The sequence below is a fragment of the Pelobates fuscus genome, chromosome 4 (assembly GCF_036172605.1).
Source record: "Pelobates fuscus isolate aPelFus1 chromosome 4, aPelFus1.pri, whole genome shotgun sequence".
NCBI lineage: Eukaryota > Metazoa > Chordata > Amphibia > Anura > Pelobatidae > Pelobates > Pelobates fuscus.
The window spans coordinates 9,046,026-9,066,138 of NC_086320.1; the positions used below are offsets into that span (position 1 = coordinate 9,046,026).

The 20,113-nt window shown below is 44.1% G+C and overlaps 1 protein-coding gene across 3 annotated transcripts; it reads left to right on the top strand.

Annotated features, from left to right (window-relative positions):
• Positions 1–3,914: 3,914 nt before the first annotated feature.
• On the top strand, positions 3,915–19,281 carry LRRC14 (leucine rich repeat containing 14). Of its 3 annotated transcripts, none has more exons than XM_063450964.1 (4): positions 3,915–3,990; positions 9,589–9,934; positions 13,058–13,699; positions 18,483–19,281. In XM_063450964.1, the coding sequence occupies exons 2-4, from the start codon at positions 9,609–9,611 to the stop codon at positions 19,042–19,044; spliced, it is 1,530 nt and encodes a 509-aa protein (XP_063307034.1). In that variant the 5' UTR covers positions 3,915–3,990; positions 9,589–9,608; the 3' UTR covers positions 19,045–19,281. The 3 variants fall into 3 exon arrangements, with proteins under 3 accessions (XP_063307034.1, XP_063307035.1, XP_063307033.1); XM_063450965.1 differs by having other exon boundaries at positions 3,954–4,021; XM_063450963.1 differs by lacking the exon at positions 3,915–3,990 and adding an exon at positions 4,016–4,088.
• Positions 19,282–20,113: the final 832 nt, after the last annotated feature.

Sequence of the window (20,113 nt, forward strand, 5' to 3'; positions counted from 1 at the left end):
CTCGTCATTAACACGTTATGTGTCGAGGGCCAGTTGCTGCGTGCAAAATAAAACAGTAAAGTAACATAACATACCAGGACATACCCCGATTATATCTGTGGCGCGAAGCCTATCTAACCCCATAACAGCGTTAAAAAGTATGTGGCACCAGAGGGTAGCTATATAAAGCCAATTAGTATGGCGGGAATATCCAGGTCATGCCCAGTGCTATGAACGTATAATATAATATGCATAATGATCCTAAGTAGGCACGGTCTTAAGACTGGTTTGACGGACTAGATATAAAAGCATAGGTAACGATCTAAGTCCCATGGAAAATGCTAGCAATAGGGTTTACAATGCCAAACAGATGCACTAGTGTTGCACAACAATGATATTTATGAGTCCGGCTAAATGTCATATTGGGACATGGGAGCATCATTGGGTCAGGGTATCCCGACAGAGACGGTGTCATAGACCTCGTGGATCAGTCCTGGCGGGGTGCACAGCTCCTGGCTTGGTCGCTGGTCTCGGCCCGTTTCCTCAGCCGATCCCTTCCCGTGGTCTTGTGGTGTTTGTAGCTGGAAGGATCCGCAGGGTGCAGGTGCGTTGCGTGGGTGTGAGGACCTCCGCCTGATCCCAGGCCTCATGTGGGGTCTGCATCTCGGTGCCACAAACTCGGGTGTACCTGTAGGCCGAGTTTTTCCCTGGAGGGGCGCCACGGAGAGCCCTGGTGGTTCTGCGCCGCCAGCGGCGGTCGGGCCTCCGGCGGTGTGGTCGATGCCGTGGAGGTAATCTCCCGTTGACCCTCGGGCCAGGTGTTAGGCCGGTGGTCGTTGTCGGGATAGGAGGGTGAGCATTGCCCGGAGTAGGCCCGCTCTTCCTCTGCTTCACCGTGTCCCCTGTCGGACCTTCAGGTAAAAGGAAGGGTCTCGCTAAGAGTTGCTCCCACCTGTCCCAGAATCGCTGAAATGCCAGGTCTAGGCTCGTGGGTTGCGGGTTCGTGGGCGCTGGCCTCGTGGGCTGGGTTGCGTCCGCCATGTTGCCGGGTCTGGAGTGTTCAGAACCCAGGCTTGAGTGGGCAGCTGCAGGTCGATGGATTGCGCGTGTCCGCTTGGTCTGGACCGGGATAACCCCCGCCGGTCCATAGGGGGGGGAACGGCAGTCCAGATTTAGCTTTGCTGTAGTTGTGGACGGCGGGAGAGCGGCCGTCTCCCCCACCGCCGCCATGCTTGTAGGCCGCAACATTAGGGGGCTCTGACCCGTTGTCAAGATCCACGCGTGTGGTGTCTATTTGTAGGTCTCGGGTTCCCCAGTCGAGTGGGATCCAGCAGGAGTCTAATCGCGGCCTCCGTTTGTCGAAAATCAGCTTTAGATCGGGTCAGCCACGGGAGCAGCAGCGACATGCGTCTGCTCCCTTCTGCAGTCAGGCCCCGCCCCCTCCTGGTTTTAAAATTAAGACAAAGAGAAGGCTTTTGGATTCATACCTTGAAAACTATACAACCAGAAGGTATGAATGTAGATTTTGATATGGCATGTTTTTTATAAATATTTATGAATGTATATCTCTCTCGAATTTTATATATGTATTACTTTTTATATATATTTGATTTTAAGAACTTGATATGTTTTATGTGTTTGTATCCATTGGTTTTATGACACATTTTTCTCCTTTTGGAGCGCATTTGCACTCTATATTTATAGAACAGAACATTACGATCTTTTGGAACGCATATGCGTTCCATAGGGACTGACTTGCGCACCATTGAAGAACTTTCCGGTTTCCGATGGAGTGGAACACATTTGCGTTCCACGGAGAAATGAACTCACATGTGCGCACCAATTAAGAATCCCATTTCCTGCCCTCCGACGAAGTGGAACGCATATGCGTTCCACGCAGAGACGGACTAGGACTTCCGGGTTTGTTTGAAAAGGAGGCTTGGAACGCACGCGACCTTCTGAGCGCGAAAATCGGATAGAGGAAATTTTCTACAGCTGTTTCTGACTGAAGAAATCTCCAGGACTGGCTGTTTGTTTTTTAAGGCAGGGTATTTAAATTTTGTGTATGTATGTATTATGTGTATATTGATGCCACAAGCCCCTGACGAAGTCTTAACAGACGAAACGCGTAGGGTGGCAAGCTTTATTTTATATTTTTATTATTAATTGTGGATCTCTTCATCTCTGGTGTCTTTTGGAATTGTTGGATGATGAAACCGTTCCCTTGGTGGAAGACATCGATGTGGATTTGAAGTGCCTTTTTACTACTATTATTTTGTAAGTGTGTCCAATAAAGCTTTATCTTTAATATCATACATTTTTACACTATGGTCCGTCTTTGTGCTTCATTTTAAGCAACTGTTCCCACACTGAAAAGGGAAGAAGCATCCGAAGAGGACTGACTATACCCTGCCTATTTTTTACGTTTGTTTGTGAGTGTATTTTTAGCTTTTTATATTACGTATTTTTATTTTCAGTCTGCACTATTGGTCTCCCGTTTGTATTTTTTAGGTTGTGCTTTTTAGTATTTTTTATTTCCAATATCAGAGACATTGAGGAGTCTTTTGCACTTCCTGAATTGGGGTATTTATATTTTATATATATTTTTCCCTGTTTTATAGCCACAAGGGTTGTTTTGCATTGTTTGCAAACCACTTTTTTCTTCTGTATAGCTCACACTATGTATTATATTATTATTATATTCTTATACAGCTCACAGTATGTATTATAGATATCATAAATTATTATTATTATTATATATCATATAGCTCACACTATGTATTATATATTATTATTATATAGCTCACACTATGTATTATATTATTATATATTGTATTATTATTATATTCTTATACAGCTCACAGTATGTATTCTATTTTATAAATTATTATTATTATATAGCTCACACTATGTATTATATATTATTATTATATAGCTCACACTATGTATTATATTATTATATATTATATTATTATTATATTATTATACAGCTCACAGTATGTATTATATATATATCATAAATTATTATTATATATTATTATATAGCTCACACTATGTATTATATTATTATATATTGAATTATTATTATATTCTTATACAGCTCACAGTATGTATTCTATATTATAAATTATTATTATATATTATTATATAGCTCACACTATGTATTATATATTATTATTATATAGCTCACACTATGTATTATATTATTATATATTATATTATTATTATATTCTTATACAGCTCACAGTATGTATTATATATATCATAAATTATTATTATATATTACTATATAGCTCACACTATGTATTATATATTATTATTATATAGCTCACACTATGTATTATATATTATTATTAGTATTATATATTACTATTATATATTATTATATATTTGTATTAGTATTATATATTATTATATAGCTCACAGTATGTATTATATATTATTATTATATATTATTAGTATATATTATTATATATTTTTATTATATATTATTATATAGCTCACATTATGTATTATATTATTATTATATTATTAGTATATATTTTCATTATTATATATTTTATTAGTATTTTACATTATATATTAAGATTATTATTATATATGATTATTATATATTATATATATATATATATATATATAATTTATATATTATTATTATATATTATTATTATTATATTATTATTATTAATATTATATAGTATTATTATTATATATTATATATTATATATTATTGTTATTATAATATAGTATTATTATTATATATTATTATTATTATATTTGATATACTATTATTATTATTATTATATGGTGTCACTGGGCGTTCAGTTTCACTTTCCAGTTGTTTACAAATGCTTCGCCACCACCAAGATGGCGGTTCTGACGTCATTAGCAGTTTAACGAATGAGAGAGCGCGTATGAACGTGGGCCGTTGGGGTGCGATGTGTGCCGGATGCCGTGATTGGTCAGTTTGTATCCGGAGTCCGGGCTTCGCCTGAGTATGCACTCACTGAGGTAAGTTAGGAAATCAAGGCCTCTCCCGAGAGTGAGTGTTTGCTGCGGGCGAGTAATCAGACGGAGAGTTAGGGCAGTATCCATGGTAACCAAGGGAGGTGAGTGTCCCTCATAGCTCGGTTACTCAGTGAGTGTCCCTCACAGCTCGGTTACTCAGTGAGTGTCCCTCACAGCTCGGTTACTCAGTGAGTGTCCCTCACAGCTCGGTTACTCAGTGAGTGTCCCTCACAGCTCGGTTACTCGGTGAGTGTCCCTCACAGCCCGGTTACTCGGTGAGTGTCCCTCACAGCTCGGTTACTCGGTGAGTGTCCCTCACAGCTCGGTTACTCAGTGAGTGTCCCTCACAGCTCGGTTACTCAGTGAGTGTCCCTCACAGCCCGGTTACTCGGTGAGTGTCCCTCACAGCTCGGTTACTCGGTGAGTGTCCCTCACAGCTCGGTTACTCAGTGAGTGTCCCTCACAGCTCGGTTACTCAGTGAGTGTCCCTCACAGCCCGGTTACTCAGTGAGTGTCCCTCACAGCTCGGTTACTCAGTGAGTGTCCCTCACAGCTCGGTTACTCAGTGAGTGTCCCTCACAGCTCGGTTACTCAGTGAGTGTCCCTCACAGCTCGGTTACTCTGAGTGTCCCTCACAGCTCGGTTACTCTGAGTGTCCCTCACAGCCCGGTTACTCAGTGAGCGTCCCTCACAGCGCGGTTACTCAGTGAGTGTCCCTCACAGCTCGGTTACTCTGAGTGTCCCTCACAGCTCGGTTACTCAGTGAGTGTCCCTCACAGCTCGGTTACTCAGTGAGTGTCCCTCACAGCTCGGTTACTCTGAGTGTCCCTCACAGCTCGGTTACTCAGTGAGTGTCCCTCACAGCTCGGTTACTCTGAGTGTCCCTCACAGCCCGGTTACTCAGTGAGCGTCCCTCACAGCGCGGTTACTCAGTGAGTGTCCCTCACAGCTCGGTTACTCAGTGAGTGTCCCTCACAGCTCGGTTACTCAGTGAGTGTCCCTCACAGCTCGGTTACTCAGTGAGTGTCCCTCACAGCCCGGTTACTCAGTGAGTGTCCCTCACAGCGCGGTTACTCAGTGAGTGTCCCTCACAGCCCGGTTACTCAGTGAGTGTCCCTCACAGCCCGGTTACTCAGTGAGTGTCCCTCACAGCCCGGTTACTCAGTGAGTGTCCCTCACAGCGCGGTTACTCAGTGAGTGTCCCTCACAGCGCGGTTACTCAGTGAGCGTCCCTCACAGCCCGGTTACTCAGTGAGCGTCCCTCACAGCGCGGTTACTCAGTGAGCGTCCCTCACAGCCCGGTTACTCAGTGAGCGTCCCTCACAGCGCGGTTACTCAGTGAGTGTCCCTCACAGCTCGGTTACTCAGTGAGTGTCCCTCACAGCTCGGTTACTCAGTGAGTGTCCCTCACAGCCCGGTTACTCAGTGAGTGTCCCTCACAGCGCGGTTACTCAGTGAGTGTCCCTCACAGCCCGGTTACTCAGTGAGTGTCGCTCGCAGCCCGGTTACTCAGTGAGTGTCCCTCACAGCCCGGTTACTCAGTGAGTGTCCCTCACAGCCCGGTTACTCAGTGAGTGTCCCTCACAGCCCGGTTACTCAGTGAGTGTCCCTCACAGCGCGGTTACTCAGTTAGTGTCCCTCACAGCCCGGTTACTCAGTGAGTGTCCCTCACAGCCCGGTTACTCAGTGAGTGTCCCTCACAGCGCGGTTACTCAGTGAGTGTCCCTCACAGCCCGGTTACTCAGTGAGTGTCCCTCACAGCCCGGTTACTCAGTGAGTGTCCCTCACAGCCCGGTTACTCAGTGAGTGTCCCTCACAGCCCGGTTACTCAGTGAGTGTCCCTCACAGCCCGGTTACTCAGTGAGTGTCCCTCACAGCCCGGTTACTCAGTTAGTGTCCCTCACAGCCCGGTTACTCAGTGAGTGTCCCTCACAGCCCGGTTACTCAGTGAGTGTCCCTCACAGCCCGGTTACTCAGTGAGTGTCCCTCACAGCCCGGTTACTCAGTGAGTGTCCCTCACAGCCCGGTTACTCAGTGAGTGTCCCTCACAGCCCGGTTACTCAGTGAGTGTCCCTCACAGCGCGGTTACTCAGTGAGTGTCCCTCACAGCCCGGTTACTCAGTGAGTGTCCCTCACAGCGCGGTTACTCAGTGAGTGTCGCTCGCAGCGCGGTTACTCAGTTAGTGTCCCTCACAGCGCGGTTACTCAGTGAGTGTCCCTCACAGCCCGGTTACTCAGTGAGTGTCCCTCACAGCGCGGTTACTCAGTGAGTGTCCCTCACAGCGCGGTTACTCAGTGAGTGTCTCTCGTAGCGCGGTTACTCAGTGAGTGTCTCTCGTAGCGCGGTTACTCAGTGAGTGTCCCTCGTAGCGCGGTTACTCAGTGAGTGTCCCTCGTAGCGCGGTTACTCAGTGAGGTGAGTGTCCCTCGTAGCGCGGTTACTCAGTGAGGTGAGTGTCCCTCGTAGCGCGGTTACTCAGTGAGGTGAGTGTCCCTCGTAGCGCGGTTACTCAGTGAGGTGAGTGTCCCTCACAGCGCGGTTACTCAGTGAGTGTCGCTCGCAGCGCGGTTACTCAGTGAGTGTCGCTCGCAGCGCGGTTACTCAGTGAGTGTCGCTCGCAGCGCGGTTACTCAGTGAGTGTCGCTCGCAGCGCGGTTACTCAGTGAGTGTCGCTCGCAGCGCGGTTACTCAGTGAGTGTCGCTCGCAGCGCGGTTACTCAGTGAGTGTCGCTCGCAGCGCGGTTACTCAGTGAGTGTCGCTCGCAGCGCGGTTACTCGGTGAGTGTCGCTCGCAGCGCGGTTACTCAGTGAGTGTCGCTCGCAGCGCGGTTACTCAGTGAGTGTCGCTCGCATCGCGGTTACTCAGTGAGTGTCGCTCGCAGCGCGGTTACTCAGTGAGTGTCGCTCGCAGCGCGGTTACTCAGTGAGTGTCGCTCGCAGCGCGGTTACTCAGTGAGTGTCGCTCGCAGCGCGGTTACTCAGTGAGTGTCGCTCGCAGCGCGGTTACTCAGTGAGTGTCGCTCGCAGCGCGGTTACTCAGTGAGTGTCGCTCGCAGCGCGGTTACTCAGTGAGTGTCGCTCGCAGCGCGGTTACTCAGTGAGTGTCGCTCGCAGCGCGGTTACTCAGTGAGTGTCGCTCGCAGCGCGGTTACTCAGTGAGTGTCGCTCGCAGCGCGGTTACTCAGTGAGTGTCGCTCGCAGCGCGGTTACTCAGTGAGTGTCGCTCGCAGCGCGGTTACTCAGTGAGTGTCGCTCGCAGCGCGGTTACTCAGTGAGTGTCGCTCGCAGCGCGGTTACTCAGTGAGTGTCGCTCGCAGCGCGGTTACTCAGTGAGTGTCGCTCGCAGCGCGGTTACTCAGTGAGTGTCGCTCGCAGCGCGGTTACTCAGTGAGTGTCGCTCGCAGCGCGGTTACTCAGTGAGTGTCGCTCGCAGCGCGGTTACTCAGTGAGTGTCGCTCGCAGCGCGGTTACTCAGTGAGTGTCGCTCGCAGCGCGGTTACTCAGTGAGTGTCGCTCGCAGCGCGGTTACTCAGTGAGTGTCGCTCGCAGCGCGGTTACTCAGTGAGTGTCGCTCGCAGCGCGGTTACTCAGTGAGTGTCGCTCGCAGCGCGGTTACTCAGTGAGTGTCGCTCGCAGCGCGGTTACTCAGTGAGTGTCGCTCGCAGCGCGGTTACTCAGTGAGTGTCGCTCGCAGCGCGGTTACTCAGTGAGTGTCGCTCGCAGCGCGGTTACTCAGTGAGTGTCGCTCGCAGCGCGGTTACTCAGTGAGTGTCCCTCGCAGCGCGGTTACTCAGTGAGGTGAGTGTCCCTCGCAGCTCGGTTACTCAGTGAGGTGAGTGTCCCTCGTAGCGCGGTTACTCAGTGAGGTGAGTGTCCCTCGTAGCGCGGTTACTCAGTGAGTGTCCCTCGTAGCGCGGTTACTCAGTGAGTGTCCCTCGTAGCGCGGTTTCTCAGTGAGTGTCCCTCGTAGCGCGGTTACTCAATGAGGTGAGTGTCACTCAGAGCGTATGGCCAGGTAAGCCATGACAGTTTCACTTTAAGCGCATAAAATCCAGTGTTAACGTTGATGGTGTGAGAATGGTGAAAGTATTGTGTCATTAAAGCATTAGGCCGTATATTTATCAGCAACTCTGTGTTCATCATATTAGTCAACCTTTAGGGTTTTTTTATACCGGCATATGCAGTGAATTGTAATACAGTAATTGTAACATACGGTAATTCTACATTACTTCGTGTTACATAAGGCAGCTGTTTTTTTTTTTTTTCTGGTTATTTAGCTGTAAGTTTTGACAGAATATATATAATGCAACTCTTTAATTGCATTATATTATCTTTCTAATATAATTTGAGGGCATTATTCCAAACAAGATTGATGTTATGAGCCCATACCTCATAAATATAAATTTTAAAAGGTTTCCACAATTGTGCCCACCAGTGTATATAATAGGAGGACACGGAGATAACGTAAATTGAGCCGTCGGAGTTGAAGGTTCTGAGTACCGACGCCACAGCCCAGCATTTCCCACATTGTCCATCGTTTTCTTAGTGTAAAGTTGATTGTGTTTGTTATTGTTATGTTTGTCTTTCAGAATTATGTCTTGTGGTCAGATTAGATGGTGGAATGGTTCTTATCTGCCGTCACATTCTATGTTTCTTATATTCACAGTAATACTATGGTATATTTATTATGGATCTTTTCTAGTTATATAATTAAACGTTAAAAGATCACTATAGGGTCAGGAACACAAACATGTATTCCTGACCCTATAGTGTTAACACGACCATCTAGCCCCCCGGGCCCCTCATGCCTCCATAAATATAGCAAAATCTTACTGTATTCAAGCCTGAAGCTGTAGATCTGCATGCTGTTTGCCTCAGAAAAACAAGCAGTCTGCTGACATCATCAGAAGTGGTAGCCTGATCCAATCACAGTGCTTCCCCATAGGATTGGCTGAGACTGACAAAGAGGCAGATCGGGGCAGAGCCAGCATGATTCAAACTCAGCCCTGGCCAATCAGCATCTCCTCAGATAGATGAATAGAATCAATTAATCTCTATGAGGAAGGTTCAGTGTCTGCATGCAGAGGGAGGAGATACTGAATGTTTTGATGCATTTTAGGCAGCCATGACCCAGGAAGGATCTCCAACAGCCATCTGAGGAGTGTCCAGTGAAGTTATCACTAGGCTGTAATGTAAACACTGCATTTTCTCTGAAAAGACAGTGCTTACAGCAAAAAGCCTGACGGTAATGATTCTACTCACCAGAACAAATTCAATAAGCTGTAGTTGTTCTGGTGACTATAGTGTCCCTTTAAGTTTTATCCATAAATGTATTGCATCAGACTACAACAATTTAACATAATCTTTCACCTGTTTCACTTATTGGATACTCCTTATTAGTGTTAGCATCAGTTATGTTCCTGGATTGAAAGGCAAAAGTTGAATGCAGAGACTCCAGTATATGTGGTATTCATGTGATGTCATTTCATGAGTTCTAATTTGCATATGTAAATTTGTCTTGCTGCTGTAGTTAGTAAGGGACTCTTTGTCTTCAATAAAATCATAATATTAACTGTTCTGTTGTCGATTGTTATTTGCAGGCAGTTTTGGCTGAGGAGTGATGCAGTCCCTCGTGTCCTTCTGTGCCCACAAGGTGGTATCCGATCATGCGTCCGTCAGACATTCCATGGACTTTATCCCCAAAGAGCTGTACCCAGTCTTATTTAGAGCCGCCTTCCTTGATAAGAAGACCCTTGTTCTTCAGGACTTAGTTCACCGGTGGCCGTTTTCTGTCCTCAGTTTCCAAAAGCTCCTGCAGTGTGACAGACATAATCCTACCTTGCTCCGGGACAAACCAAGCAAGCTGTGCGTGCAGACGGTCATACTCGGGGTGATGGCATATCTGAGTGAAGCCCTGGCCAAAGAGAATGGGGGAAGTAACTCAGGGTAAGGGTTTCCTGTGGCATTTTTTCAGTCATAAAAATCCCTGTACCCTATAGGTCTTTACAATAACTTTGCAGGTATTGTATGGTAAGGTAGCAGGCTGTATTGTTTGGAGGTATTGTACGGTAAGGCAGCAGGCTGTATTGTGTGGAGGTATAGTATGGTAAGGTAGCAGGCTGTATGGTATGGAGGTCTTGTGCGGTAAGGTAGCAGGCTGTATGGTGTGGAGGTATTGTATGGTAAGGTAGCAGGCTGTATGATGTGGAGGTATTGTACGGTAAGGCAGCAGGCTGTATGGTGTGGAGGTATAGTATGGTAAGGTAGCAGGCTGTATGGTATGGAGGTCTTGTACGGTAAGGTAGCAGGCTGTATGGTGTGGAGGTATTGTACGGTAAGGTAGCAGGCTGTATGGTGTGGAGGTATTGTATGGTAAGGTAGCAGGCTGTATGATGTGGAGGTATTGTATGGTAAGGTAGCAGGCTGTATGGCGGGGAGGTATAGTACGGTAAGGTAGCAGGCTGTATGGTATGGAGGTCTTGTACGGTAAGGTAGCAGGCTGTATGGTGTGGAGGTATTGTATGGTAAGGTAGCAGGCTGTATGATGTGGAGGTATTGTATGGTAAGGTAGCAGGCTGTATGGTGGGGAGGTATAGTATGGTAAGGTAGCAGGCTGTATGGTGGGGAGGTATTGTATGGTAAGGTAGCAGGCTGTATGGTGGGGAGGTATTGTATGGTAAGGTAGCAGGCTGTATGGTGTGGAGGTATTGTATGGTAAGGTAGCAGGCTGTATGATGTGGAGGTATTGTACGGTAAGGCAGCAGGCTGTATGGTGTGGAGGTATAGTATGGTAAGGTAGCAGGCTGTATGGTATGGAGGTCTTGTACGGTAAGGTAGCAGGCTGTATGGTGTGGAGGTATTGTACGGTAAGGTAGCAGGCTGTATGGTGTGGAGGTATTGTATGGTAAGGTAGCAGGCTGTATGATGTGGAGGTATTGTATGGTAAGGTAGCAGGCTGTATGGCGGGGAGGTATAGTACGGTAAGGTAGCAGGCTGTATGGTATGGAGGTCTTGTACGGTAAGGTAGCAGGCTGTATGGTGTGGAGGTATTGTATGGTAAGGTAGCAGGCTGTATGATGTGGAGGTATTGTATGGTAAGGTAGCAGGCTGTATGATGTGGAGGTATTGTATGGTAAGGTAGCAGGCTGTATGGTGGGGAGGTATAGTATGGTAAGGTAGCAGGCTGTATGGTGTGGAGGTATTGTATGGTAAGGTAGCAGGCTGTATGGTGGGGAGGTATGGTAAGGTAGCAGGCTGTATGGTGGGGAGGTATTGTATGGTAAGGTAGCAGGCTGTATGGTGGGGAGGTATAGTATGGTAAGGTAGCAGGCTGTATGGTGGGGAGGTATTGTATGGTAAGGTAGCAGGCTGTATGGTGGGGAGGTATTGTATGGTAAGGTAGCAGGCTGTATGGTGTGGAGGTATTGTACGGTAAGGCAGCAGGCTGTATGGTGTGGCGGTATTGTACTGTAAGGTAGCAGGCTGTATGGTGTGGCGGTATTGTACTGTAAGGTAGGCTGTATGGTATGGAGGTCTTGTACGGTAAGGTAGCAGGCTGTATGGTGTGGAGGTATTGTACGGTAAGGTAGCAGGCTGTATGGTGTGGAGGTATTGTACGGTAAGGTAGCAGGCTGTATGGTGTGGAGGTATTGTACGGTAAGGTAGCAGGCTGTATGGTGTGGAGGTATTGTACGGTAAGGTAGCAGGCTGTATGGTGTGGAGGTATTGTACGGTAAGGTAGCAGGCTGTATGGTGTGGAGGTATTGTACGGTAAGGTAGCAGGCTGTATGGTGTGGCGGTATTGTACGGTAAGGTAGCAGGCTGTATGGTGTGGAGGTATTGTATGGTAAGGTAGCAGGCTGTATGGTGTGGAGGTATTGTACAGTAAGGTAGCAGGCTGTATGGTGTGGAGGTATTGTACGGTAAGGTAGCAGGCTGTATGGTGTAGAGGTATTGTTACGATAAGGTAGCAGGCTGTATGGTGTGGCGGTATTGTACTGTAAAGGAGCAGGCTGTATGGTGTGAAGATATTTTGTGGTATGCTTGTGTGGCGGTATGGTACACTAAGCTAGTGTGGTGCGACGATATTCTACAATAAGTTGTGCATTATGTCTGTATATGTAGTCTATTTCCCGCATGGATTATTGGAACCTTCTCCAAATTGGTCTTCCCAAAAGCCGTATTGCCCCACTACAGTCTGTAATGAATGCCGTCAGACTGATTTTCCTCTCTAGTCGGTCCTCTCACACCTCACCCCTCTGCCAGTCCTTACATTGGCTCCCTGTATCCGATAGGAGTCAATTCAAAGTGCTAACCCATACCTATAAAGCACTGAACCATTCTAGCCCCTCTTATATATCTTTACAGATCCATAGGTAGGTCCCTTCTCGGTCTCTTCGCTCTGCCCGTGACCACCTCCTGACCGCTGCTTGCATCTGTACAGCCAACTCACGCTTGCAGGACTTCTCATGGGCGGCTCCCTTCCTATTGAATAGCCTGCCTACCGCCATCAAACTCTCCCCATGTCTTCAAGAAGTGCATTAAAACCCATCTCTTTAGGAAAGCTTATGACCTCCCAGAGTAACATCTACCTCACATACCTGCCTCTTGCTCTCTCCTAAAGGGCAGCACTTTACGCCCTCCTCCAGCTCTGCTTCACTCCCACATTATTTGATTGCTATTTCCTGTCCTAATGTGTTTTGTACCCCACCTCCTACAGACTGTAAGCTCCTTTAACCCCTTAAGGACCAAACTTCTGGAATAAAAGGGAATCATGACATGTCACACATGTCATGTGTCCTTAAGGGGTTAAACAGGGTCCACTTCAACCTATCATTCCTGTAAGTTTTCTTGTAATTGTCCTATTTATAGTTATATCCCCCCCTCTCATAATATTGTAAAGCGCTATGGAATCTGTTGGCGCTATATAAATGGCGATAATAATAATAATATAGAGAAAAGCTTGTCCATTAATGATGTTTTTGCTCTATGGTGCTAATATCCACACACGAGAGACTGTTTGTTTCTGCTATATTCCCCCAATGCTTAGTGTTCGTTGTGTCCCCACAGAATGCGCCAGCTGCAGCTTCTGGATATGACAGGGATGCAGGACGATGGTCTGGAGCGGGAGCCGGATAGTATGAGTTTGTGGTCCAGCACAGTGGCATTATCCAAAGCTTGCATTGACATTTCCCGACGGCACAGTGAAGATGTTCTCCGAATTACAAAACGCAGGAAAGGTTCACGAGACGCGACATTTACCCCTCGTCCGCTGGTTAGCTCTGTGTTTGTGGAAGTGAGAGTGGATCTCTTTGTAAATAGCACTTCCTATGGTGTCCTACGGGAGGCGCTCCTTATAAGCTCGCGCAGCCCTCTGCGTTTGCAATGCAGGGATCTCCGGGCTGAAGAGCTTTCTCTCCAGAGCACTGCTGGACTTCTAGAACTTCTAAACCCTGCTGGTGTCAGGAAGATAGATTTGAGATTCAACAATCTGGGACTCCCTGGCCTTAATGTCCTCCTCCCGCTCATGACTAAATTCACTTGGCTGAAGAGCCTTAAACTGCCATACAGTAACATCGACATAAAGCGTCTCTCTCCAGAGATGGAGGAGGGGCTTCAGACCTTTACCTCTCAGATTGGCCAGCTCCGTGCACTCCAAGAATTAAATCTTGGTTCGTCACGGCTCTCAGGACGCCTGAGACAGCTGCTTGGGTAAGATCTTCATAAACATAAACTAACAGAATTATGCTGTGGTGTAATATTGAATCAAAACTAGTAACTGTGAGTAAAAAAAGAATACTTATACTTAGATATTGTACCTTGATGTGCTGTCTTCACATAAATACCGTATACATGGACATTCAGTTCTTCAATCTTTTTAAAAACATTGTGTAAAAACATTTAACACCAAACTATTAAAAGTAAAGTATTGCACTCACACTGAAAGTGGTCACAAAGGCGCGTATATAGGTGTAAAAGACCCAAATTGAATTGGATCAGGGAGCTGTCAGGAATTCAAGTCAATTTCAAATCAAAATTCTCCATCTGGTATGCTTCCACTACTTTATCCTTCAATTTTAACCTCTTTTTGAATTCAAGACAATACTTACTCACTGAAGGGGTCTGGCCGCAGTGTCCCAGGTCCCTTAACCCTTCAATTGTCATTTATTACCAGACAGCCACTAGAGGGACTTCTGGTTACATGACACTGGACGTCCTCACACTATGCATGAGGACATCCAGCATTGCCCAAAATCCCATAGAAAAGCATTATACAATGCACATAAACATTAGGTCCCCTCTGATGGTGGAGGTGGAGCCTGAATCAGCGCAGAGGGACATCAGTGCTGGAATAAGCTAAGTGACAGAATGGGTTTAACCATGTGGGAGGGGGGCGCTTTAGGGAGCTATGGTGCTAGGAAAAAAACTGTTTTATCAGCACTATAGTTTCTATAACTAAATAACCCAGGATCGAAATCAATCAAAAACATCCTGAAAGAAACCATGCAAGTCAAGAATGCTATTCTTCAAATTATTTGAAACAGAAATGAAAGAAACATGTGACCCAGACACACACTCCTAGTTAATGGGTTAGCCAGGAGGTAGCAGGGGGTGTTAGGGCTAATAGATAGCGATATAAAACCCTTTCCCTTCTACTTGTACTGCTGGTAATCTGGCTTCCAATACCACTGATTCTAGAAGTTCACTCCATTGTCATTTTAATTGGCTTCCTCTCTGTCCCTAATCTACCCAACCAATCTCTGTCAGATCCCTCTATTCATATCTTCTTCTTCGTTACCATTTCATACATTTTCATTTCTGTTTCCTCCATCACATGCACCCCACCCTTTAAAGGAACACTATAGTCACCTAAATTACTTTAGCTAAATAAAGCAGTTTTAGTGTATAAATCATTCCCCTGCAATTTCACTGCTCAATTCACTGTCATTTAGGAGTTAAATCACTTTGTTTCTGTTTATGCAGCCCTAGCCACACCTCCCCTGGCTATGATTGACAGAGCCTGCATGAAAAAAAAAAGGAGTAAGCAAGTGAATATACAGTAGTAAAATACGTGTGGTAGCCAAGAAATGGCTACAGACCACCAAGTGGGAACCCCTTATACCACTTATACAGAAAATATTAGAAATACATACAATTGGTGGAACACACGTCTGATGATTCTAGAAAATAAAACAAAATGGCATAGTATAATACTGTTTAGTATAGATATATATGGAAAAAATAAAGCAATATTACTCACAAGCCCAGAGCCAAATTAGCATATGGCTCTCATGGGAAGCGTGGTGGGACGCTTAATAGGATGTCCCCATCCTTCTTCTTGTTGTTCCTTAAATAGTAGTTGGTGAAGGATGCAATATTCAGATGTCTTTCAAATTGCAGATGTGTCTTTTTTTGATGAATAAAAATTGTACAAAGATAAAGGATAAAAATTCCAATTGATAATTAAAAGGTGATATAAATAAAAGTCCTGTATATACAGTCTGATCCAAAACGCGTTTCGCCCTGTGGTAGGGGCTTCCTCAGTTGGTGTCAGTCAGTATCCTCTGGGTAGGCTTCCTCGGCGTTCTTTTGTAGCACTTCTGTGTTCTACTTCCGGGTTTGCATGACTTATCCGCATTTGGAACGCATACTGCGTTCCACCGCTGTCTACATGCGTTCCACTTCCGGGTCGCGTATTGTGTGTCAATCGGGCGCACAATAGACGTCACTGGAACGCATGGTAGTCGGTTTATGCGTTCCACTTCGGGATATTTAACAATTAGAGTCATAACAGAAAAAATGTCGGAATATTTTACTATTAGAGACTTTACAAAGTGTATATTCTCAAAGTGTGGTGATTACTATGTAATATATTAATTTGTATATTCCAAACTCTATTTTATATATATATATAAAACTTGTATGGTAGCTAATAACCAGGAATAAATAACAATACAGAGCAATCTTCAAGGAAATTATAATGCTGTGAGGTTTAAATTAATATATGGCATTAAAATACATGATATGCATATTGATATTGGGTTCATATATCTGTTATATATAAATAAATATTAAAAAAGGCATATGTGTAATAATATATACATATAGAACTTATATGACATATAATGATGTTGTACGTAATTGTGGCTAAAATCTATTATGGTAATATGCTATAAATGGGAAAAAAAATTTTCATACTATAAAAGGAGTGGATAGGAAATATAGTATGAAAATTTTTTTTCCCATTTATAGCATATTACCATAATAGATTTTAGCCACAATTACGTACAACATCATTATATGTCATATAAGTTCTATATGTATATATTATTACACATATGCCTTTTTTAATATTTATTTATATATAACAGATATATGAACCCAATATCAATATGCATATCATGTATTTTAATGCCATATATTAATTTAAACCTCACAGCATTATAATTTCCTTGAAGATTGCTCTGTATTGTTATTTATTCCTGGTTATTAGCTACCATACAAGTTTTATATATATATATATAAAATAGAGTTTGGAATATACAAATTAATATATTACATAGTAATCACCACACTTTGAGAATATACACTTTGTAAAGTCTCTAATAGTAAAATATTCCGACATTTTTTCTGTTATGACTCTAATTGTTAAATATCCCGAAGTGGAACGCATAAACCGACTACCATGCGTTCCAGTGACGTCTATTGTGCGCCCGATTGACACACAATACGCGACCCGGAAGTGGAACGCATGTAGACAGCGGTGGAACGCAGTATGCGTTCCAAATGCGGATAAGTCATGCAAACCCGGAAGTAGAACACAGAAGTGCTACAAAAGAACGCCGAGGAAGCCTACCCAGAGGATACTGACTGACACCAACTGAGGAAGCCCCTACCACAGGGCGAAACGCGTTTTGGATCAGACTGTATATACAGGACTTTTATTTATATCACCTTTTAATTATCAATTGGAATTTTTATCCTTTATCTTTGTACAATTTTTATTCATCAAATAAAGACACATCTGCAATTTGAAAGACATCTGAATATTGCATCCTTCACCAACTACTATTTAACCCCTTAAGGACACATGACATGTGTGACATGTCATGATTCCCTTTTATTCCAGAAGTTTGGTCCTTAAGGGGTTAAGGAACAACAAGAAGAAGGATGGGGACATCCTATTAAGCGTCCCACCACGCTTCCCATGAGAGCCATATGCTAATTTGGCTCTGGGCTTGTGAGTAATATTGCTTTATTTTTTCCATATATATCTATACTAAACAGTATTATACTATGCCATTTTGTTTTATTTTCTAGAATCATCAGACGTGTGTTCCACCAATTGTATGTATTTCTAATGCATGAAAAAAAAAACTGGTTTCACTTTCAAACAGATGTAATTTACCTTAAATAATTGTATCTCAATCTCTAAATTGAACTTTAATCACATACAGGAGGCTCTTGCAGGGTCTAGCAAGCTATTAACATAGCAGGGGATAAGAAAATCTTAATTAAACAGAACTTGCAATAAAGAAAGCCTAAATAGGGCTCTCTTTACAGGAAGTGTTTATGGAAGGCTGTGCAAGTCACATGCAGGGAGGTTCATAAACAAAAGGATTTAACTCCTAAATGGCAGAGGATTGAGCAGTGAGGCTGCAGGGGCATTTTCTATACACCAAAACTGCTTTAGTAAGCTAAAGTTGTTCAGGTGACTATAGTGTCCCTTTAACTTGCGCCTTCTCCTCTCTTTCCCATTTTTTGCCTCTTATTATTATATTGGCTCCCTTCCTCTATATTTCTTTTCTAACATCATTTTTCTTCTTACGTTTTAGACGTATATAGGGAGCATAAACAAAGGGGTGTAATGACGGTTAAACCCGCTCCAGTAAACCTGGCATTGTCTGCATCGAAAGTAAATGCTAAGCACCAAAGGGTGATTTCAAGTGTATATAATGCCGGGCGAGAGAAGACATTTTAACCCCATAATTCCCAATGAACATTTTGCCACTGATAATGGGTAATCAGACACCCCTTTTTATGGAGTGATGTTTATGAACAATTCATATTACAGGACTGCATTAAATTCCTTGTGACACATTTTATTTTATTTTTTATGTCGTCTATCCTGTTAAATAGGAAATCTGCTTACCCCTGTACATTAGTAAATCTGAAAAAGTCTCTTAACAAGCCTGGATGACATTCCCGAATTTTAATTCTCATTCTAGGCTTGCCCTGCTGCATTAATGAAATAACCCGGGTCTGTCTCATGTTGGCCTTCCCTTGATATATCATTATCAGCTGGCAAAACCCAGCCTGTGTGATTTTAATGCCGTCTCCACTCGTTCCTGATTGACAGGCCGTGTATCAGTGTGTTTCTACTGGAAATCCAACACTTTGCCTTTTCCATGCAGATCAGTGTGGGGGCTTTAGTGATGTGCTTACATTTCTCCTTTACGTGTTGATATTTATTGGTATTTGTTTCTCTTTTTAGGGGTTTGCAGACACCTCTAGAGAGTTTGGAGCTGGCTTTCTGTTACCTTCTACCCATGGACCTGTACTATCTCTCCAAAAGTGTCCATGTTTTTACTCTGAAGAAGATAGACCTCAGTGGGAACAACTTATCTGAGATTCTCCTTCAGCCCTTCCTACAGCTTCTCACCGAGGTCTCCCCTACTCTCATGCATTTGGACATTATGGAATGCAGGCTGGCTGACGCACATCTCTCCATTATCATGCCAGCACTGTGCCGTTGCTTGGGCCTCAGATACATAGGTTTCGCCAGCAATCCAGTGTCATCTCAGGGACTTAAAACTTTCTTACAGAACTCTGTGCGACTGCCTGAATTGCAGCAGGTGGTCTATCCATTTCCGGTAGATTGTTTCAGTGACGATATCCCCTCCACTAGGTGTACATTTGCCAAAATACTTTATGACGAAGAGAAAGTTAAACAAGTTGCAATAGCACTGCAAGAGATGCTGGTCAGGGCTCAACGGTCAGACATTGTATGGACCACTGATATGTACCAAGAGACATTCATGGACTATTTAAACTAGTAATCTGGGAATCCTTTCAACCAGCAGCCAGGGATTTTCAAGTCTGACACTTTAAATTAAAAGTACAATATGCCTTTTCACCTTTTGTAAAATATTCTCAAGAAGTGAGTGTGGCCAGAAAAATACATTTTGAAGAATTATCCAGAAGTGAAACGGTTACGTCTTATACTCTTTAACCCTCACAGTGTTGAGTGAGTAAATTATGTAAATTAAAAGGATTAAAAAATAGAATTATCATCCTGTATTTAAAAATCCATATGCTATTGTGAGTGTGCCTGCATTGTTAATTTATTCTTAGAGCTTATTTCATCTAGTGATCCAAAGAAAGGCTAATTCTGCTGCTCCAGTTAGGGCAGTTCCCTTTAACCTGGCTCTGTATATTGTGAAATGCAGTTTATAATTATGTGTAGCAGGAGATATAGCCATCTCTGGACTATTTGAGGCAAATCGACAACCATTATTTTTGCTGCAAGAAAGCCCTGTGCTTCTGATCCACGTTCTGTAACATTTTCCTGTATGGTGTTAGAACTTCAGCCTTTACTTCCCCTTCCTCGCTTTTTCATTTCCCCTTCTGAGCCCTCACACAGATGGCAGAGATTTCATTTTCAACGTGAGCGTGCATATCTTAAAGCTGCTTACTACCTCCTGTTTAACCCCCAATGTTAATATCACTGCTCGGGAAGCAGTGGCCAGGGGGTACAACAGAAGTACGTTTTATTTACCAGACCCTGTGGGTGCCAATATCTTCAATCTACCGCTCCTGATGCTTCATCTGCCAGGAGCCCATGGCAGTGCTGTACTCGTGGACATGCCCAAGAGTTCAACAATAATGTCTGTGGAGAATTCAACGAAACAGTGGGAGCCTCCATAGATAGTCTTGCGATAAGTGAAACAATACTTACTTCCTAGAGCCTTTGCTAGTGGTGGCTGTGGTTAATGAGTGCAGTTTGTCGAGTTAGACATTTACCATAAGACACCGTTGTACGTACATTGTCTCATTTTATATTCTGACTACGTTGGAATTTCAATGAAATTCCAGCAGTCTTCAAGAACATTTCATAAAAATATA